The 21,293-nt window shown below is 36.9% G+C and overlaps 1 protein-coding gene across 8 annotated transcripts in view; it reads left to right on the top strand.

The window, feature by feature from the left end:
* SPP (Insulinase (Peptidase family M16) family protein) overlaps positions 1 to 21,023 on the top strand; it is a 64,076-nt gene extending 43,053 nt beyond the window's left edge. The window contains exons 13-25 of one of the 8 annotated variants that reach the window (XM_008783467.6): positions 415 to 585; positions 4,868 to 5,017; positions 5,983 to 6,120; positions 6,667 to 6,894; positions 7,082 to 7,234; positions 8,546 to 8,669; positions 11,015 to 11,150; positions 15,357 to 15,477; positions 15,562 to 15,642; positions 16,269 to 16,370; positions 17,919 to 18,069; positions 18,964 to 19,100; positions 20,433 to 21,023. In XM_008783467.6, coding sequence (XP_008781689.3) covers positions 415 to 585; positions 4,868 to 5,017; positions 5,983 to 6,120; positions 6,667 to 6,894; positions 7,082 to 7,234; positions 8,546 to 8,669; positions 11,015 to 11,150; positions 15,357 to 15,477; positions 15,562 to 15,642; positions 16,269 to 16,370; positions 17,919 to 18,069; positions 18,964 to 19,052 — 1,644 coding nt within the window. In that variant the 3' untranslated portion in view covers positions 19,053 to 19,100; positions 20,433 to 21,023. Of the gene's footprint in view, positions 1 to 414; positions 586 to 4,867; positions 5,018 to 5,982; positions 6,121 to 6,666; positions 6,895 to 7,081; positions 7,235 to 8,545; positions 8,670 to 11,014; positions 11,151 to 15,356; positions 15,643 to 16,268; positions 16,371 to 17,918; positions 18,070 to 18,963; positions 19,101 to 20,432 lie in introns of all 8 variants that reach the window. The other 7 variants (XM_008783471.5, XM_008783468.5, XM_088716271.2 and 4 more) reach the window with 7 other exon arrangements.
* Positions 21,024 to 21,293: the final 270 nt, after the last annotated feature.

Here is a 21,293-nt window from a genome sequence, read left to right as displayed (position 1 = left end):
GGTTGTTCAAGCAACTCTTCAGTAATGAACAAAACATCAAACTATGGTTCATAGTACGGGTGCATACCTCCCTGTACTAGGTGTAATGTATCGTGCCATTACTGAACTGGTACTCGCTATGGGGGGTGTACTGAGTGTCAGTATGCCGAATCAACCTTAGTATCGGGCTCACTGTGCCAATATTGTATTGACTAGCACCAAGATTGCCAATATGGTATTGGCATAGGGTCTAGTACTAAGATTGCGAATCTTGATCAAACAGATTCTTATGCTGACAAAAACATATAGAAATCCCTTATAAGTTTAATACCTGCACATGACTTTACTGGTATTAGGTTATCTGCCAGCACATGAGCTTTGTGAAATTCTTTAACATTTTGTTGCTAAGTTACTTGATTTTGTTTGACTTTGCAGCTTGAGGTGCCAAAAGAATTGATTACTCCATCACAGTTGGAGGAGTTGACATTGCAACATAAACCATCCTTTGTTCCTTTAAATCGGCAAACAAATGCAACAAAAGCATTTGACAATGAAACTGGCATCACACAATGTCGCCTCTCAAATGGGATTCCCGTAAACTATAAGGTAATCCTGGAGTTAGTGTGCTTTATGGACATGTCATGTGTATACATGGGCATCTTTTACCAGATTCATATCCATCTGATTTGTTCTCCATGGCATACTAGTCTTTTTATATATTTTGCTTTATTGCATTATAGAAATCTACTCCCTTTGTTTGTTAATATACTCCAATTGGTCTTTCTGTTTGCTGTTTATCTTCTTGCAATGTTCTGTTGTAAATGGAGTAAGCAATAATCATATTTTTCCAGTGAAGCAATAGCTGTCATAAATTCCCCTTGTTGCTATTTACTAATTACATCTCAGTGGAGCCATTTTTTTTTCACATAGAGTGAATTTGATGGAATATTCCCATACTTCTCTCATGGTAAAATAGCCTTATAGACGCACGATATTACCTTTGGCCTGGGATTAAAAGCAATCTGCACATTTTTGCTTGAATGGATCAATTTATATTTTACTTGTCTCTTGGAGGTTGATCTATTAAGCCCGGCTCGCTCATTAGAAAATGGAAAATGAGGGAAAGTGTTGACCCTTGATCTGTTGATTGACTTTTTTTTTTCTATGCCTATTTAGGTTTCTTCCTTCACATACATTTTAGTCAAGATCTGATTCTCTTATGACTGCACATTATCCCTGTTTTTAGTTACATTTTAATGATCAAACCTTCTTGGTGTTCATTATCGCACAACCCCCATAAGTCACTTTAATTCTTTCAGAAATATACGTCTTGAACTTTTATCTTTCCTACTGATTCCATGCACCTATGATCTATTTCCTCTTTATAATATGCTATTCTGGTCGCACTTAATTTATTGTAAATGGCATTCAATGATGATGTGTTATTCTATAATGGCATCTCAACATGATCCATTCTACTATATGCTATTGGAAAAAGCCATGTATAGGGAGTGACATTTATAGGGTTAAGGTTTGGCCCCTTGCTTTTATTGTCCTTTTTAGGGAATACCTTGATGGTCTATGTTAGTGTCAGGCATAATTCATAATTCCTTTTTAGGGAATACCTTGATCCCGTCGGGATCTTTAGCCAAAAGCAGTTATCAGGGGAGAGGTATTAAAAAATCCATAATTGTAACATTATATTTTTAACTATTATCAATGAAGGCAATACAATGTATTTTCTAAGAAAGGATTGGGTTACTAACATCGAACCTCTTATTGCTCCTCAAAATCGAAAATTTTCAATTTTGGAATTCCTAAAAATTATATTCATCATCTTTGAGATATCAAAAAAAAGAAATAAAATGTTGTCTGTTCGATCCAAAAAGAGCATGGAATGTGCATTTGCTTGAAATATTTCCTAAGTAACTGTTTTACATCTTAAATTCCATTTGCATTATATTGATGAAGTTTTTAGAACTATTTCATTTTTATTGTTTAGATCATGGCTAAAATAACTATGATTTGTGAGTAGAGACCCCTATCATATTGGTTATGTATTTCAAAGTTATGTTATCAGAGAGCAACCTAGATTTCCTTGCATGGAAAGAGTTGGGAGAGGTGGGAAAGCTCAGATTGGTGTGGTAGAGTTTACTTTTCAAGCCCAAAATATAAGATGAAGATCCAAACAAATATACATTAGGAGAACAGAATAATAGTGGAATGTTGATTGAAACTTGGGGACAAAAAATGAGTACCTTGTTATTATATGCAAAAAAAAAAGAATAACTAATTGAATGATTTGGTTATGTGGATGATAAGTTCCACTAGAGCTATATGAAATAGGAAAACAATATAAATAACAAGTAAAAGAAATGAGTACTCAAACAATCCTGCATTGCTATGAAAACCTAGTACAATAAAGGAAACAATTTTACATTTTACAGATTTTCATGTGAGAGTTGGATGAATCTAGGATTCATGTCCTGGTGAGATGTCTTGCGGGATGTCGGAAGGGGCACTGACTTTAGTGTTGGGACAGTACTGTCCCACCCAACGTCGGCGGAACCAATATCGGGCACCGTACCGGTTCTTCGGCAGGACGAGTCAGTACGGAAACACGCTGTGCCGTGCCGGGCCCATATCGACACAGTAGAAGAGGTGGGGGAGAGGAAAAACGAGAGGAAGAGAGAGGGAGCGGGGGCGGAGGCCGGCGGAGGGCCGACGGAGGCCAGCGGAGGCCGGCGGAGGGTCGGCGGAGGCCAGCGGAGGTCGGCGTAGAAAGGGAAAGCTGCAGCTGTTTTTCTATTTCAATTTGCCGACTTCACTTAAAAATCAAAATATTAAAAAAGCGGTCAATCCCTGTTTCGTACAAAATAGGAGAACGGCCGCGGCTTCCTCTTTTCGCCTCGGTGCCGGCCTTAGCCGACCCTCCATCGGCCTTCGTCCCTCTCCCTCCCCCGTTCGCTCTCTCTTTTCCTCTTTCCTTCTCCTCCGGCAACAGTTTTCATTTTCGTTGCTAGAACGGTACTGGTGGGCTGCCGGTACGGTTTGGAACGGCCGGAACCATTTGGTTCGGGACGGTTCCGCCGACCCTGGTCCCACCTTTGTTCTAGCATCCGTTTTGGCATGTCCTTGGACATCCCCATCCTAAGAGTCTGGATAGGGTGGTACAGCGTTGTGTCTTGTTCCATGAAAAAATTGGGACAACCTTGTCCACGGGATTTGAATCATTGGGTTGAATGAGGGTCAAGATGAGGCAAGTAACCTTGGTAGGGTGCAAGGTCGGAGGAACTAGTGCCGAATCCCGTATCGGCTTCCCGATAGGACGGCTCGGTATGGGCCCGCGCCGCGCTCGTACCGACACAGCGGAACAAACGGGGGAGTGGGAGAACGAGAGAGGAAAAGAGAGAGAGAGAGTGGGGGAAAGTTAACTAGCTATGAGAAAGATGTCTCGTACGGTCTTTTATTTATGCCCGGTAGCACAAATTTTTTCTTGATTAACATGCTTCAGAACCTCTTAGGGAAGGGAACTTGCTCAGACACAAGCTTCCTAAATGTTCCTTATTTTAAATTTATTTGAGGGATCCATTTCCCCCCATACCTCTACTTGCATCCACTTCCACGCCAGCTTCTTCAGATGATTTGAGGTTTGTTTACACAAAGTGAACTTGTAGATTAATTAATTTCAAATGATCATACTTTGGTAGGTTGCAAATCAAATATCTTCATTGAAGTTAAGGTCTAGCAAAATGTTATTATGTGTTGGGCCACTACAAATAAGAGCCATCCTGTTACGAGGACAACCTTTTCCAACAAGGATTTGAGACTGAGATTCGGAAGAGAAGGCCCCTAAATATTTAAAATCCAACTTGTCTATTTTCGCAAACCAGCATACATGCATAGTCATACATGATTGTAAGCTAAGAAATAGATCCACTTATTAAAAGCAAAACAAAATTAAAAAAGGGCGGTTCAAAGCATGAGGTTCTTACTATTGCAGGATTTGAGGGGGGTCAGTTGTTTGCAGCCTTATCATCGCATGTGGAGAGGCTAATTTTATGTTTCGAACTCATGACTTTCGAGTCATAATGAAGCAACCAAGTTTCGCCATATTGGTGCGTACCACCCTATATCGGACGGTTCCTTATTGTACCATTACCAAAACGAGACTCAGTATGGAGGGTGGACCAAGTCTCGATACACAAAACCAATCCCTGCACCTAGTGTATCGACATTGTACTATCATGGTACCGGTGTAGGGTCCAATACTGAGACAGCAAAGAGCAACATTACATTATGCTGAGGCTCACGCTCTATTAAAAGCAAAACAGAATTGTTTCTGAAGATTTGCCAACATTTGCATGTTTTTTTTAGCACATACTGATAGTGAAATATAGACTAGAGTTTTGTGTTGTCTTTCTTTGCCAACTTTCTCCCCACTTCTTCATTCTGGTTCTCTATCTATGAAGCTACATATTTTTCTTAAAACTTTTGGCTGCTTCACAATTAATTTTGAAAACTGAATGACAAGTTTTGCCTTCTACAAAGATTTCAATACATTTCATAAGATTGCTTGTAGGATGTCATTTAAGTTGTTTTATGTCGGTAGTTATTATGGATATTAACAAATCCATCAGGACATGACATTTTTATCTGAGGCCTGCAATTTTAGGTTTTTCCTAAGTATGATCTCTTCTTTTCATTGTTTATATTTGAACAATTAACCTTACATATGTTCTCCTATTGCTCCGTTCTTTTTACCAACACTAAAGTCCAGAAACCCCCATGGTAGACCTAGTAATTATTACATCTTTTTTTTTGCTTGGGGTTTTGTAGGCTGTAGCCTGACTATGTCTTGTATTTGTATGACTTTTCATGGTGATAGATCACAAAAAATGAAGCAAGGTGTGGTGTCATGCGACTGATTGTAGGTGGTGGAAGATCAACTGAAACTTCTCAATTGAAGGGAGCTGTTGTTGTAGGTGTTCGAACTCTAAGTGAGGGTGGTTGTGTTGGTAACTTCTCCAGGGAACAGGTATCGTGTTCTCTATGCAAAATGATAACGAATTACTTTATTTATAATTTGCTGTTACCAAATTGACCACACCTTCAAACTTTAACATCTGCAATGGATTTTCATTTGAATTGCTGTACGTCTCGATGTGTCCCATCTTTTTAGGCTTGCCAATTTTCTCATAAGTGAATCATCTGGAAATATGTCTTCATCCATAAGTTACTCTGTTGCTTCAGTTAATAACATGAGATCACAGTGAATGGGATGGTTTTTTCTTCCTCATAACCATAACAATGTTATCTTTACCTTATTAACTGGGTGGATATTGTACAGAAACATTTTCTAAAGAAAGTATTCATGTGTGAGCCTCTATTGACATTCAGCTTTAATGCCCCTAGCTTTTTACACTTGTTATAGACTAGTCAGCTTCTAATACGACACATCTGTGGATCGTATGATGTGATTTGATGCATGTGTTAAACTGGAATAATGGATGAAAGTTTTGGCAACTGAGTTTCGATTATCAACCAAATCAAAAAGGTGTAGTTGGAAAACTTAAGTGGTAGTAACAAAGGAATAAGTCCCTGCCTCACCTCCAGAGATACACACACAAACAGAAGAGAGCACTGTGAAAGACATTTTATTTATCTTTAATGATTTTATCTAATGTATGAAATATTAGGAGGATGATTCAAGACATTTCCAATGAAAATAGGCTGCATAATGATGAGATAAGAAAATAATGAGAACACCCTTACTAATGGTTGGCTTTCTTAAAATGATCCTTTTGGGCTCTAAATAAGGGTTCAGTTGCATGAGAATGGACCAATTAACATAAGTGCCCCTACAGCAGAGAGTACATAGACGGATGACATGTTTAGTGCTTCGATTTTATTAACATGCCACCAATTAGATGAGATACTGCTTTAGTGACATTTTTTTTATGTGCATAATAAGAGAAGTTCATGTGCACTTCTGTTTTCCAGGTAGAGCTTTTCTGTGTGAATCATCTGATAAACTGCTCTTTGGAGTCCACAGAGGAATTTATCTCTATGGAATTTCGGTTTACTTTACGAGACAATGGGATGCGTGCTGCTTTCCAACTTCTTCATATGGTCCTTGAGGTAGGATATCCTTCTAATGCTAGTTGAATTTTTTTCTGCATTATTTATAGTATATAAATTGAAGTTCTCGATTTTTTCAGTCTCCCAATAATAACACATCTTATTTGGAAAAATATATTGGATGTTGTGATTAAATTAAACATAATTCATGTCCAGAGATTGTTTCTTGATCTCTACCTATATGTTTTCCTTATATTTATGTAGTTCTTGTTTTTCTCTCTTCACAGTTTTTTACTTTTTTCACTATTGTCTATGCTGAGTTCCAAATTTTGGTCCATTTTCCTTGCCATTTAATTCTATGTTCTAAATATGAATCATGTGACTATGCTTTTAGCGAGAAGTACTTTAAAACCTTGTTTTGTGATGCATTGATGGCATCTATTACCCTCAGGACCTTTCCACTGTTTAAAATTGGAATATTTTTGAACTGAACATTAACCTATGGAGATGCACTCTTTTGTTCTTGAAAACTGAAATCATATATTGTGTTTCTCGTAAGTTAATAACAAGATGCATTTAAAGCTTTTACTTCTCGTTGTCTTGCAGCACAGCGTATGGCTAGAAGATGCTTTTGATAGAGCAAGGCAGCTATATTTGTCACATTATCGTTCCATTCCCAAAAGTTTAGAGCGCTCAACTGCTCACAAACTTATGCTAGCAATGTTAAATGGGGATGAGAGATTTGTTGAGCCGACACCAGAATCATTGCAAAAGTTGACACTTCAATTGGTTAGAGATGCTGTGATGAATCAGTTTGTTGGTGACAATATGGAGGTCTGTGGACTTACCTAAGCTTGTGAATAATGAAGATGCATCTGATTCCTTTTTACGATACAAGTCAATCAATGACTTCTGTTATGTATCCAGACTTAATTCTTAGAACTTGTAACCATTTGCCTGAGTGCTTACCTTGTTTCATTTTGCTTGCTTCTTCTACCCTGAAATGGGATATATTCTTCAGGTTAGCATTGTTGGTGATTTCACTGAGGATGATATTGAATCTTGTATACTTGATTATCTGGGAACAGTCGGAGCCACAAGGGGTGCTAAGAGTCAGCTGTGCGTCAACCCAATCATGTTTCGACCAGGCCCATCTGACCTGCATTTTCAACAAGTATGAAAAATATTTATCGTTATCATTATTATTACTATTACAGTATTGCTATTATTGTTGTTGTTGTTGTTGTTGTTGTTATTGTTGTTGTTGTTGTTGTTGTTGTTGTTATTGTTGTTGTTGTTGTTGTTGTTATTTTTAGTAGTATTGGTACAAGTCTACTACTACTGCTACTAGTAGTTGCAATACTTATAATGCACACGACTGCTACTAAAGATTTTAGATTATCTTTTTCGTGGGACGGGGTTGTCCCATTTTTCCCATGGAATGGAACAAGACGTGTTACTGTCCCGCCCCATCCTAACACTTGGTATAGGAGATGTCCCAAGACGCGCCGATCAGAACGTTGGGACAGTGGGGTGATGGTCCTGTCATGACACATGGGGATGGTACCCTGTCCCGTTGTCCCACGAGATGTCCCACCAGGATTTGAATCCTTGGTAAGACCAACTTTAGAAAGGATTTTAGCATGGTTTAGGTGCTAATATGCCTTCCTCATGGAATTGTTTAAGATTTCTTTGGTATATTACATTCTTAATCTACATAACTTTAAGTTTTGTTGTGACCAAAAATTCACTATGAATTTGGATTCTGGAGGAGTATGTGGGACTCTTATTATGCATATCATAACGAATTCTCAACTTAAGGGGAATTTCCCCTTTGGACTCCTACTCAGAGTTCAGCAATATTAGGATCCTGTTTTATATAATTTAGCGTTGTTTTGAATCTCTAATAGAGAAATCTAATAAGGGTATTATGGGAATTGAGAATTTGGGAAAGATGGCCACTTTTTGATTGTGCTTGTTTATTTATTATTATTGTTATATTAAATTGAAAACAGCTGCTTTACACTCTTCAAATTATTTCGATATTGAACCTCAAAACAGGCCATGTCATAAACTTGATGTACCTGAAGATACTGAAGCTTGAGCTTACCATATATAGATGGTAATTTCTTTCAAATTCCAGAACTAGGCTGAAAAAAAGAGAAACTTATCTAATTTTCTTAGATTAGAATAAATTGTGATAACATTGAACATCACTAGCTAAACGCTCTTGTTGAATATATTGCCATTTGCGGACTCATAATGACTTGAAATTGTTCAAGCAACTTAAATTACCAAATTCTTTATTCAATAAGGTTTACTAATTACTGATCTTGATAGATGCTGAAATTGACAGATAAGTTAATTAGCATAACTAAATCTCATGAATAAGTAATCCTTTTGATGAATTTCTTTATATATGACCGGTCTTATTTGTTAATCGCTCTTCAAATCTCAGCCAGTCTCATTAACTGTTCATTGGCAGGTACGCCTGAAGGACACTGATGAGAGAGCATGCGCATATATTGCAGGCCCAGCACCAAATCGCTGGGGATTCACTGTTGAAGGAAAAGATCTTTTTGATTCAGTAAAAAGCCCAATTTTAAAGGGTACTTATGGTTTGATGTTTACTACATATTGGGAGTAGACATGAATTTTTAGTACAGATAACATTGATATTTGTCTGTCGAAATTGGAAGGCTATGCATAACATTGATAAATTGCTATATAAGAATAGAGTGATTCACATGCACAAGCACATGCATACATATAATTACACGCCATGCATTTATTGTGCACATATGTATACTTGTAGCATATTAATGCCATTCAAATTCTCGAGTGATTAATCTCAATACAACTGAACACATACCATACTTGATATGGAACCATGTTTCAAATAATTGAAAACTAGATTTTTTGCTCAGATTGGTTTTTTCTCTTACTACATACTGTTTACTACGCCGTTGTGAAATCTCCCCGATCTCTTATTATTTCAAATTAGGTTGATTAAATAACTCTTATTAGAAAATAATTAGGACAATCAACATCAGTTATAACCATTGATGGTTGCATTCTTTGGTCATCATCTTATTGGAGAAAGAAGAATCTGTAGAATATTGTCGGAAGTGTTGCAGATTATCATCCTGACAATATTAAATGATAATCAGGATCCATGGAATCATATATTATAAAATAGTGTATGACATCCATTGCACATATGTGCATGTGTGTGTGAATGCATGCACGCTGCAATTTTGAGCTCGCTTCTGCTGATTAACAGTTCAAATATGCTTGATTGGTTGAATTCATTCATTCATTCATTGTTTGGTTTGTTCAATCGCTACTGGAGTGAGAAAATTACTGGAGCTCCAACAAATTACTGCACGTGCTGAAAACTTAATGCTTACAATGCCACACAAAAAACCCACCAGTCATAAAAAGGCCTTGTGGTTTACTTGGTACTATGTATCACCAAACATGAACTTAACATATGCAACTCTATAAGGTTGCCAGATATGCACATCAGTTATCATGATAGATGACTGTCCAAGAGAGGATTGGGAGGTTATGTGGTAATTATTACATTGAAACGTGAAATAGAGTGTATACTTTTTCTTCTTTCTATCATCATTAAATCATGCTTCATGATGGTCAGTTGAGTCACCATGCAGTTTGCGCAATCAAGAAATTCTGCAAAAATTAAATAATAAATTACGAGCATTTGGTTGTCCATTGTTACGTGGCTTTTGCATACATTGTTTTCTTCATTAAAGTTTTGTTGAAAAAGAAGGCAAGAACATTCAAACAAGTTCATTTGTCCCTTTTCTAGGGCAGGCTAGTTGAATTCATAATTGTCTTCTTTCATTTTGGTTCGTTAAAAATTGCAGGGAAAAAAAAATCATGTGCCAAAAGGGAAGAAAATTGAGGAAATTCACTAGTTGACAAAGTGGCAAGAATTGTTTAGTATACACTTTGTTTATACTGAATAAGTCTAGTAGGTTGATGCAACAATGTCAAAACCATATGAAACACGGGCCACTATAGACATACAATATAGTTTTTTAGATTTTAGACATTTAGAACCACAATAAAGAAAATTCGTAGCAACTTACCATTCATTGGTGGTTCTGCAATCAATCGACCTCATTTTTCTTGAATTTGAAGTTTAGTACCATAAGTGTTCCTTGCACTGTTGCCAAAGTGTCTGGTGTTAGTCTGACTTGAGCTTCATTGAGGGGTAATGACATTAAAGTATTGTTGATTATGATGATATACATCTGTTTTCTGCTTATTAGCAAGAAATCCCCTTTAAACAGTTGTTATGAAGACTAGATCAGTAATTTTGACTACGTTAGTGTTAAAATAAGTACTTCCAAAATGACATATGTAAAGTCATGAGAATTGGTACACTTTGTTCTTGCTGTCACTGAACTTTATGCAGCAAAGTGTTGCACCGCTCCTTATTAAATATGACATCTGCTAGTTCACATGACTTTTGATATCTATTATTGAACCCTGCACATTTATCACAGATAAAATCTCATGAGAAAGCAAACTTGATATTCCATTTGAAGAAAAGTACATTATTTTTTCCTAAACACGTATCTATTTCTTTTATTTTTTAATAGAACGAAAAAATTGTGAAATTCAAGGATTTTCAGATTTAAGTATTGTGTGCTGGAGGCAAGCCTACCTGGCACTGACATGGTATATACTATTGCTTACCTGGTCTTGCCAGTGCTTGCCATAGACTGACATGGCACTATGGCAGCCAAGTTCTGGCATGCAGCTGATACATTATCAGCGCCACATGTATAATACTTGCCAAGTTCCATCTTATGTTTATAAATCATAAATACATTGAATCAAATTTAGTCTGATGAGATTACTACTTGTGATGATTTTATTCAGAATAGATACTTATTGAAGTTGATGGATGATTGCAATGCAGATGAGCAGTCTAATTCAGAGATGTTCACTCCTTTGGAAAGGAAAGATGTAGGAAATGATCTCCAAAGAAATATTCGGAGTCATCCACTGTTCTTTGGCATTACTTTGGGGCTGTTGGCTGAGATCATAAACTCTAGGTACGTTATGTTTGCTGATCAGTGGCTGCATTCATGAAAAAATAACCTGTTAATTTGGTATGGCCCCTGTTGCATTTTGCACTTGATTAGTTAACTGTTCAAATGAACAGGATGACTTTTAAGCTGTACCTATAGCAACGACTGTTTGCAACTCCCCCTGAATCCTAGGTCCTTTCCTCCTTTACAGATCAGCCACTCAAATACACAGCAGCTTCTTTATTGGGCCTCCTGTAGAGCAAGGAATGCCGTACCGGCCCGTACCGGCCGGTACGGGCCGGTACGTACCGGTCCGGTCCCTGACCGGTACCGGACACAGATGAAAACCGGTATTTTCCGGTTTTCTTCTGTGAACCGGCCGGTACGGAGACCGTACTGGCCGATACCGGCCGGTACCGCTTGGTACCGGCCTCGTACCGGTGCGAACCGGCCGGTTCGCACCGGTACGGTGTTTTTTTTTTGGGGGGGGGGGGGACCACAGCGCCTCGCTGTGGTTTTTAAAACCACCGCGTGGCGCGTGGTTTCAAAAACCACGCGCCACGCGTGGTTTCAAGGAAGAAGTGGCCCACGGGCCACTTCTTTCAAAAACAAAAAAAAAAGCCGTTTTTTTTTTTTGTGGGAACCACAGCGCCACGCGCTGTGGTTTTTAAACCACCGCGCCCGAGCGTGGTTTTAAAAACCACGCGCCCGAGCGTGGTTTTAAAAACCACGCGCCCGCGCGTGGTTTTAAGAAAGAAGTGGCCGTGGGCCACTTCTTTCAAATAAAAAAAAAACCAGGGTTTTTTTTTTTTTTTTTTTTTGGGAACCACAGCGCCACGCGCTGTGGTTTTTAAACCACCGCGTGGCGCGTGGTTTTAAAAACCACGCGCCCGCCGTGGTTTTAAAAACCACGCGCCCGCCGTGGTTTTAAGGAAGAAAGCTGTGGCCGAGGCCACAGCTTTTTTTTTTTTTTTTTTTTTTTTTGATGGGAAAGAAAGTGGCCGGCCACTTTCTTCCCATCAAAAAAACAGGAACGAGAGGCCACTTTCTTCCCATCATGCATCATATATGTTTCAAATTTCAACCCTAAATTTAAATATAAAAATATCAAAAATCATGAAAAAAGTAATAAAAAAACATCAATTTTCACTTAATTTAAGATCCAACAGAGACAATATTAAAAAAAAAATGTCTGGCTCGCGGTAACGGCCGGTACGGTGCCGGTCCGGCCGGCCACCGGTACGCCGATCCGGACCGGTACGGCGGACCTTGCTGTAGAGTTTCTTGTTCATTACCAATTCTTCCTATGAAAATGCAGACACTTAAGAGACTTCCTTTTTAAGTTCTAACTGTATCCTTTCGAAGTATAATAATACATACGTGCACCCGGCATTCGTATCTCTGTGATGCTCTTCTTAATTCATGAACCTTTTTGTGTGCCCCAATATTTTGGCTTATACAACATTACCAGCCATGCCTTGGGTAATTTCATTAGTTCCATCAATGATTACACAAAATATAAGTGCCAATTTTCCAATTCATTACCCTGCCCATAAACTTTTCAGATATGCAAGGGATACCAGCACGTCTAGCGAAAAACAAAGCAAGCAGCTAGCTCCTTGAATCCACACACATCAAACTCATTCTACGTATCAAAATCTTAAAAAATCCACTTCCTTTCACTCTCATAATACTCTCATCATTGTTTGCCGTACCGCACTGTACAACCTAGTATCAAGTGCACTGTACCATACCAGTAACAAAATATTACTTTGTACAATAGGCATACTGAGTGTCGTTACTATGAACCAACGTGTACCAATCTTGTACTAGCATGGTACCAAAACTCGTATTGCGAACCATGCTCTCACCAAAATAAATATGCCATAGAATAAATAGAAGAGGATTTGTTTGAGAAGAGAAAAACATTACCCATTAGAGGTATGATAGAATATACAAGTGAGGCTTCAAACAGCATCTTGAACCTAGTGGAATATACTCCATGTGCATCAAACTTCAAAAAGTCAGTATTGGTTTTGTTGCTGCCTGACTAAATGACTTTGACCTTGCTGATTTCATGCTTTTCATTGATTTGACTCTGGTTTCAGCAGTTTCAGTTGTAATATATTAAAAAAAAAAATCAAAATTGGTCAGTTGGAGTAAGGGGAAGAAAAACGAGTTGATAAACTTTGAAGCAAAATTCATTTTCTTGAGACTTCAGTATGTCTTGTTTCAAAAGTTTCATATCAAAAAAAGCCAAAAAAGTCATTTAAAAATGTTAAAATTTTGATGTTTGTTGTTTGATGGTAATCTAACATATTCAGGTTCTGTTTCGGCTAAGCTATACCAAAAAAAAATCTTTTGTTGCTATGTTGACAAAATCTTCTCAAAACTAGATTCTAAGTTTAGTTTAGAGAAAATGCTTCTCAAGATTCAAGAAAATAAAGAAATGATGAGGACATAGCACAAATAGCATGTATACAGTTTTAGTTTTTCCTTTGAGTTATTTTTGACTGAGACTCGATAATCAACTCTTATGTGATACTCATTCTGGCAAAAACCAAGATGTTCCAGTTCTGGTTAGCAGTTTGGTTGAGACTTCAGGCCATGATATGAATATCTGTTTAGAGTCTTCAGAATGAAGTTTCCTTTTAAAAATTACAATTCATATTTAGTTTACAAATTCATTAGGGAATGAGCCAAGCTTGAACATTGTTTAAAGGGTTCCTTTAGGCTTGCAGAGATGAATAGAATCTCACTTGGCTCAGTAAGAAATTCATCTGAGCTTGGTTCAGATCATGAACAAGAGCCGAGTTTGGAATATACTCCATGTGCATCAAACTTCAAAAAGTCAGTATTGGTTTTGTTGCTGCCTGACTAAATGACTTTGACCTTGCTGATTTCATGCTTTTCATTGATTTGACTCTGGTTTCAGCAGTTTCAGTTGTAATATATTAAAAAAAAAAAAAATCAAAATTGGTCAGTTGGAGTAAGGAGAAGAAAAACGAGTTGATAAACTTTGAAGCAAAATTCATTTTCTTGAGACTTCAGTATGTCTTGTTTCAAAAGTTTCATATCAAAAAAAGCCAAAAAAGTCATTTAAAAATGTTAAAATTTTGATGTTTGTTGTTTGATGGTAATCTAACATATTCAGGTTCTGTTTCGGCTAAGCTATACCAAAAAAAAATCTTTTGTTGCTATGTTGACAAAATCTTCTCAAAACTAGATTCTAAGTTTAGTTTAGAGAAAATGCTTCTCAAGATTCAAGAAAATAAAGAAATGATGAGGACATAGCACAAATAGCATGTATACAGTTTTAGTTTTTCCTTTGAGTTATTTTTGACTGAGACTCGATAATCAACTCTTATGTGATACTCATTCTGGCAAAAACCAAGATGTTCCAGTTCTGGTTAGCAGTTTGGTTGAGACTTCAGGCCATGATATGAATATCTGTTTAGAGTCTTCAGAATGAAGTTTCCTTTTAAAAATTACAATTCATATTTAGTTTACAAATTCATTAGGGAATGAGCCAAGCTTGAACATTGTTTAAAGGGTTCCTTTAGGCTTGCTGAGATGAATAGAATCTCACTTGGCTCAGTAAGAAATTCATCTGAGCTTGGTTCAGATCATGAACAAGAGCCGAGTTTGGAGCACATGCTGTCAAGCACGGCTCAAGCTTAAATTCCCCTTTCATATAATGACATGAGCATAAGCGGCCTGGTACTCAATTCATCTCAGCTCAGCTCATTTGCACCCTAAACATAAGTTTGAAAGGCCCTAAATTACCATGCACCAATTATCACCAAAAAGTTAAGGTTTTACTCAAGTTCCACACTTCCAGTGGCGCTTTTGTTATATCTGTTTTGTCAATATACTTGTGGCATTTCTGGATAAGGTCTCTCATGAAGGTATTTGTACTTGGTCAGAATGAAATATATGAACATCAGATTGATTAATTCAATAAATGCACCTCCAGTTTTATCGGAATATTTGGGGGCTCATTATTTTATGCTCCTGTGACTGTGTATGCCTATATTAAATATCAATTATGCATGTACTTAATTAAACAGGCTCTTTGATTAACAAATACATCTAGTTCATGGATATGAGTGATTAAGTTTGCATGATCATGAGTCTCCTTTTGCTTCTAAATGGTCTTTAGAAGCCTAGATCTACACTTAGATGATGGGATTGTGTAACTGAACATGCTAATATTTCTCATTCTTACAGGCTCTTCACAAACGTCAGGGATTCTTTAGGACTAACATATGATGTATCCTTTGAACTAAGCCTTTTTGATAGGCTGAAACTTGGATGGTATGTGATATCTGTAACTTCTACTCCTAGTAAGGTATGTTTAACAATTTTAGCTTGTCTTCAAGTAATTTTCTCTCCCATGTGTGCTCCAGTTTCTCAAAATACCAGTCTTTGTCAGGTTTACAAAGCTGTTGATGCATGCAAGAATGTTCTTAGAGGTTTGCATACTAACAAGATTGCCCAGAGGGAGCTGGACCGGGTTAGTGAATCTCTAGCCTATTATTTTTAATTCTGAACAATGAGCGAGTCCTATGAGATGACAAGGTTATATATTTGTAAATAAGATCCTTATTTTGGACAGGAAAAGTTATTAACCAACTAACCTTTTGTTATTTTTGTAATAAGTTGGTGATTTGAAGAATGTATGACTAAAAAAATTAGATTCAGTTAAATTGCAGATTAGTTTAAGAGGGTTTTAATTGTCAGTTATTTAACTAACGCACCACCTGCAAGCTTGTTCCTCTTTACATTGAAACAGTTAAAACATCACCAAGAAGTATCTGGATCAGATGCTTTACAATAAGAAATTGAACTTCTTATAAAGTTCTATGCACTTTATATTTTCTTCAGTGAAGCATTATTTACTCTGTAAAACTCTCTCAGTACTATATTCAGAAGTCTTTTTGTGGTGTCTTAAGTCAGTTGCTTATGATATATGTGATTGTCAGCTAGAATACATTTGAAAAGAAGCTTTTACAGTAATTATCTTAGAACTGTACTGGGTATTTCATTATATCGTATGTTGTTTCTTATGCATATGTTTGTACTATGGACTCGCATTTGGTTTTTACAGGGATCACTTACATCAGATTTTATTTATGGCAGGCAAAGAGGACCCTGCTGATGAAACATGATGCTGAAAGCAAGTCAAATGCTTACTGGTTAGGATTGTTAGCACATTTACAGGCTTCATCTATTCCAAGAAAGGTAAGTCAAGCAATATATTGATCTGTTAGTTCTATTCGCAGATATGTTTCTTATCATTTCCACCACCAAGCTTTCTTTGGTTCTCTCCTTTGGTTGGTAATTGCACATGTACAGAACAGAATGCGTTATCTTTTTAGTCTCTGGCTGATCATGTAGTTCTCATAAAATAGTCATCTGAATATTGCCATACACATCAGCAAAAAAAGGTTAATTCCATTGATGTAGCATTCTTTTCTAAATGCCAGTAATTCCTGTTTTTGGCTATATTCTCCATCACGTTTACTTTAGTCCTTTCTTAGAACCGCCACCTAGGCCTTTATGGTCTTTCCCTTGCCATCACAATACTATATTTTTTTGTCAAAAAAAAAATCATAACACCATGACCTCTTTTGAAAATTATTAACACTGCCTATCCTCCGTACTCTCATCTTGAGATGAGATGTTAGCCCTTAGTACATACTCCTTATATATTACCATGTCCATTTGTCGAATTTATTTTCTGTTTCTGCATCTCTCTCTCTCTCTCTCTCTCTCTCTCTCTCTCTCTCTCTTATATGCATGAAAGCACCTATGGAGCATGGACACGGGTATGAGATAATACGGATACCAACAATAATATGTAAAAAAGAATCTATAAAGCATAATAGGATGTCAAAATAACATAATCTATACTTTATTTAATAACATCAACTTCTGCAGTCTCATCATCTAGTTACCATACAAACCATAGATCCTACTCCATAAAATATTAACATCGTAAATTCCAACTTTGACCATTTATCATGAAAAGGTTAACACTAAACAAAGAAAGAAAATACCCTTCTCATTTTTGGAGGTATTGATGAAGTATTCAAGTATATTCGAGAAATATCTTGTGTTTCTTAATTTTTGAACAATGGGAAACTTTTAAAAAAAATGTAAAGACTGGGGCCTTGGCGCAACGATAACGTTGCTCCATTGTGACTTGAAAGTCACGAGTTTGAAACATGGAAACAACCTCTATACATGTGGGGATTAGGTTGCGTAGATCCGACCCACCCTGCAATGGCAGAGACCTCATGATTGGGCGGCCATTTTCTTTTCTTTCTTTTTTTTGAAAGGAAACTTAACAAAAGTATTGGACATGTATCTGAGAAAAATGCAACAAGTGTTGGTTTCAACTACTTATCTGATATGGACACCACATATGATTTGAAGTATCTATGCTTCATGCAGGGGCTCACATGTATGGATTTATGGATGCATGCATTTATGTTCATGCTAAGATATTTAGTTGTCGATGCTGTAATTCAGTTCTATGAAGAAACAATTTATGAACCTTTTTCCCAGTTCGATATGACACACAGACTTAAATTTCATTGTATGCTGCCTCCCAATATTCAATTCATAGAATCTCTTCGTGTCACCCTCTTAAAAAAATTGGAAGCAGCCTGATCATTCTTTTATGTGTCAATTTCTGTATGTAATTCTTATTGTTTCGTGAATCTTGCTCTTTTGCACTCTCTTTTTTTTTGTTTTGCATTTGTAATAGTCTCTAATGGAATTCAGGATATTTCGTGCATCAAAGACTTAACCTCATTATATGAAGCTGCAACAATTGAGGACATCTACCTTGCATATGAACATCTGAAAGTAGATGATTCTTCTTTGTTTTCATGCGTTGGAGTGGCTGGTGCACAGGCAGGTGAAGATACATCTGGTAAGACATGTATGGCACATTCTAATGCTCTTAGTTTAAATAACTGGGTTGTTAAGTTGTTCATCTCTTCAACTCATAGTATGTGATTTTTCCTTTAATTTATTTGGAGCTTTAAAAGAAATTCCCATGTTGCAGTTATATTTTTTTTCTCCTGATTTCTGATGCTGGGTTTTGCTTTCTCTGAGGGTTTAAAACTATAAAACTCCAACAATTTTCAGTTCATTTTAGGTCACTGATGTCCATTTGAAACAATATATTTTTCTTTTTTTAAAAAGAAAAAAAATGAGATAAAGCAGGGAACATGAAAATTACATGAAAGGAAACTAGACTTGCTAGAAAGTTCTCCAGTACCTCTAGTCTCGCAACTAAATAGTAATCATGGGGAAGTATGATTGGAATCAATTAACTTTGGGTGAATATTCTCATAATTCATCATTTTTACATGGCTGGCCATTAAAAGGAGAAACCATATTTTACAAGAAGACTGATCAAGATCTTGAGCTGCGCTGAGCACTTGCACATTTTAAATGATGCCCAAGTAATTGATATCTTCATAGTTCTCCTGGCTTGACATTTCCTTTCTGTAATATATGGTGCATTTGGATGGATTTTGTTGCAGGCATGTATCTGAGGATCTTTGTTTGTCGAATCATTTGCTTTTTTTGTCCAATACTTTTATGATAATAACAATACAAAAAAGACCACTTGGCTGTCACTCACACCCTTCTCACTAACAAGCTGTAAAAATCCCCCTCCAAATGGACATATTTATTCCTCTGTGAGTGGTTTATTAGGCCTGTCTTTAGTTGTCCAAAATTCTATGATAATATCAATCTAAAATTGCTTTATATTGATTTTTCCTCTCTTTAACATCATTATTTTATTGTTTAATAGTTTCAGATGACGAAGAATTAGATTTGGGCCATCAAGGGGTCACTCCCATTGGCCGTGGTCTATCGACAATGACAAGACCCACAACCTGATTCCCTTCAGAACATCCATTTTTCCCTATAACTTCTAAGCATCAGGAGGTATGTTACTTGGATTTATGCATGTGGATACTTGGGCTTTGTTGACAGTATGCAGCGATGATCACCAAAATTATTGTCTTCGTTTTGAAAGCCTGAGGTATTTCATGAATTGAAACAGATATTGGCAGCTTCATTCCCATGACAAAAAACTTTTGAAAGCTTTCCCATTTAAAACATAAAACGCTGGGTCACTGTTCTTCTGTGCTAATTCCATAGGGCTTTCATTCTTCAATTTCCATCAGAACCTACACAGAAAGTCTTAAATTTGCTTGGTGTACAAGAAAGAATGAACTCAACTGAATTAGCTGACAGAGTAAACAAATTGATAATCTATGAGAACTTTTATTTGCATAAGGGTGTTGCATTGGCAATGCAATATACTGTAGTTTCAGCTTGAGAAGCAAACAATGATTGGTGCCTTCTTTCATCTTCATAAAATTAGATTGATAGTGTGGAGATGACTGTGAAAGGTTCCATATTTAGATTTGTTATGGTCAGGGCAATGAATTGGTAATCTTCCTCAAAGCAGAAACATACGGATCCTTTTATGGTCAAATTAGGGATATAACCTTTCATGGGTCAAATTGTGATATAACCTAACAACCCACATACAATAGTTTGGGGTGGGGGTGGGGGTGGGGGTGGGGTGAGGCTGCAGAGCATAAAAGTTATTTTGTCTTCAAGGAAAAATAGAGAATAGCTATAGCAAGGTCGATCGCTCTCCTCTCTGTTAACTTAAAACCATAGTTCTTTTTTCTGTGTATTTGTTTTTGTGTGTGTGTGTGTGTGTATGTGAGAGAGAGAGAGAGAGAGATTTTACTTTTAGAGAATGCTCAACATATTAGGACATCCTTTAAATTTGTCCAAATATGGGGATCTCTTTTGCGGGTCAAATGGTGATATAACCTAAGAACCCACATACAATAGTTGCGACCATGGTTTCAATAAAGCCACTTAAGTATGTGGTGCATGAAGGCATGAAATTCCAAATCTGCGTGATCTCACAGCTGCATTGCAATTGTAAGGTGTCATTGGAGATATGGGAAGGGTACTGAACCTATTAATTTTCTTCTATGACCAAAGTTTGTCATCACAAATATGACCATGTGAACCTGGTTCTGTGCTTGCACCTCCATGTTTATGTATCTGCATGTCATGTTCCCAAAAAAATTGCCATGTAACAGGAACACTGTAAAAATTTCTTCTTTGCATAATGGTTGTGTAGATATCGTACACCTTTAATGTGTGTGTGTGTGTGTGTGTTTGTGTCTTTATTTGTGTGCAATATATCAATGGAATGTGTGACACACTTGCATGCTTGGTGCCTAACAGCGCAGCAACCGACTTCCCAGCGATCTCTTTGGAGTCCTTATGCATTATGATAAATTCCACACAAGATAGCTGTCAGCAGTGCGCCACACAGAATGTCACTATTGAATTTGAAAAATTTTATTATTTATTATTTTATGTATGTTTATGTATATAAGCACACAAAATACATTATTCTTCAAAGAAAATCTTCAAGCTCATTATCTGTTTGAAGTTCCATTTTGCCTGTAACACAAGTCTCCTCAGATGTTTTTGTTAGCAATCCAGATGATAGTCTTGTGATCTCTAGCACCAAAAGTGAAATAAAGAGGAATTGGAAACCAGCAATTGGCAGAGCTGATGTTATAGCTTATGGCAGATGATGAAGACTGGAAGATGGTTTTGGCAGCTGATTTGAAGATGATGCTATAGTCAACGAACAAGACTTGTGATTCGAAGTGTTAAGACAACATGTCATGGGACGGATCGATTGGGGTATTATGTTAGATATCAAGCATTAAATGCTTGACATATGGGAACAACATGATTCTTGTTGGTGCATGACAAATTAAATACCCTTACTGATTTGCACGTATAATGGCAGTTGTTTTGGAAGCTATTTGTCTAATTTTAAGCAAGCAGGGATGACAGGAATTTCTCCTCATGGGTCATCTAAGAGGAGGATCAAATCTGTTATCCAACATCGAATCAGAAAGCAGGCCTTTTCCCAACTTACTCGTTAGACCTTTCAGCCTTGTCTAGAACAGGCTCCAAAAACTAGCATGGTATTTTCTGATTAATCTATTGGTTTCCTTAACGAAAATGCGCAAGTCAACCGGCAGCCACGTTTCCATCTAGTTATTTTTACATTGTTTATATAGTTGT

This window comes from Phoenix dactylifera, chromosome 2, assembly GCF_051530095.1.
Source record: "Phoenix dactylifera cultivar Ajwa chromosome 2, Ajwa_hap1_PhDact_Kaust_v1.1, whole genome shotgun sequence".
NCBI lineage: Eukaryota > Viridiplantae > Streptophyta > Magnoliopsida > Arecales > Arecaceae > Phoenix > Phoenix dactylifera.
The sequence above is the reverse complement of the archived record's forward strand: the minus strand, read 5'-3'. Positions and strand labels throughout refer to the sequence as shown.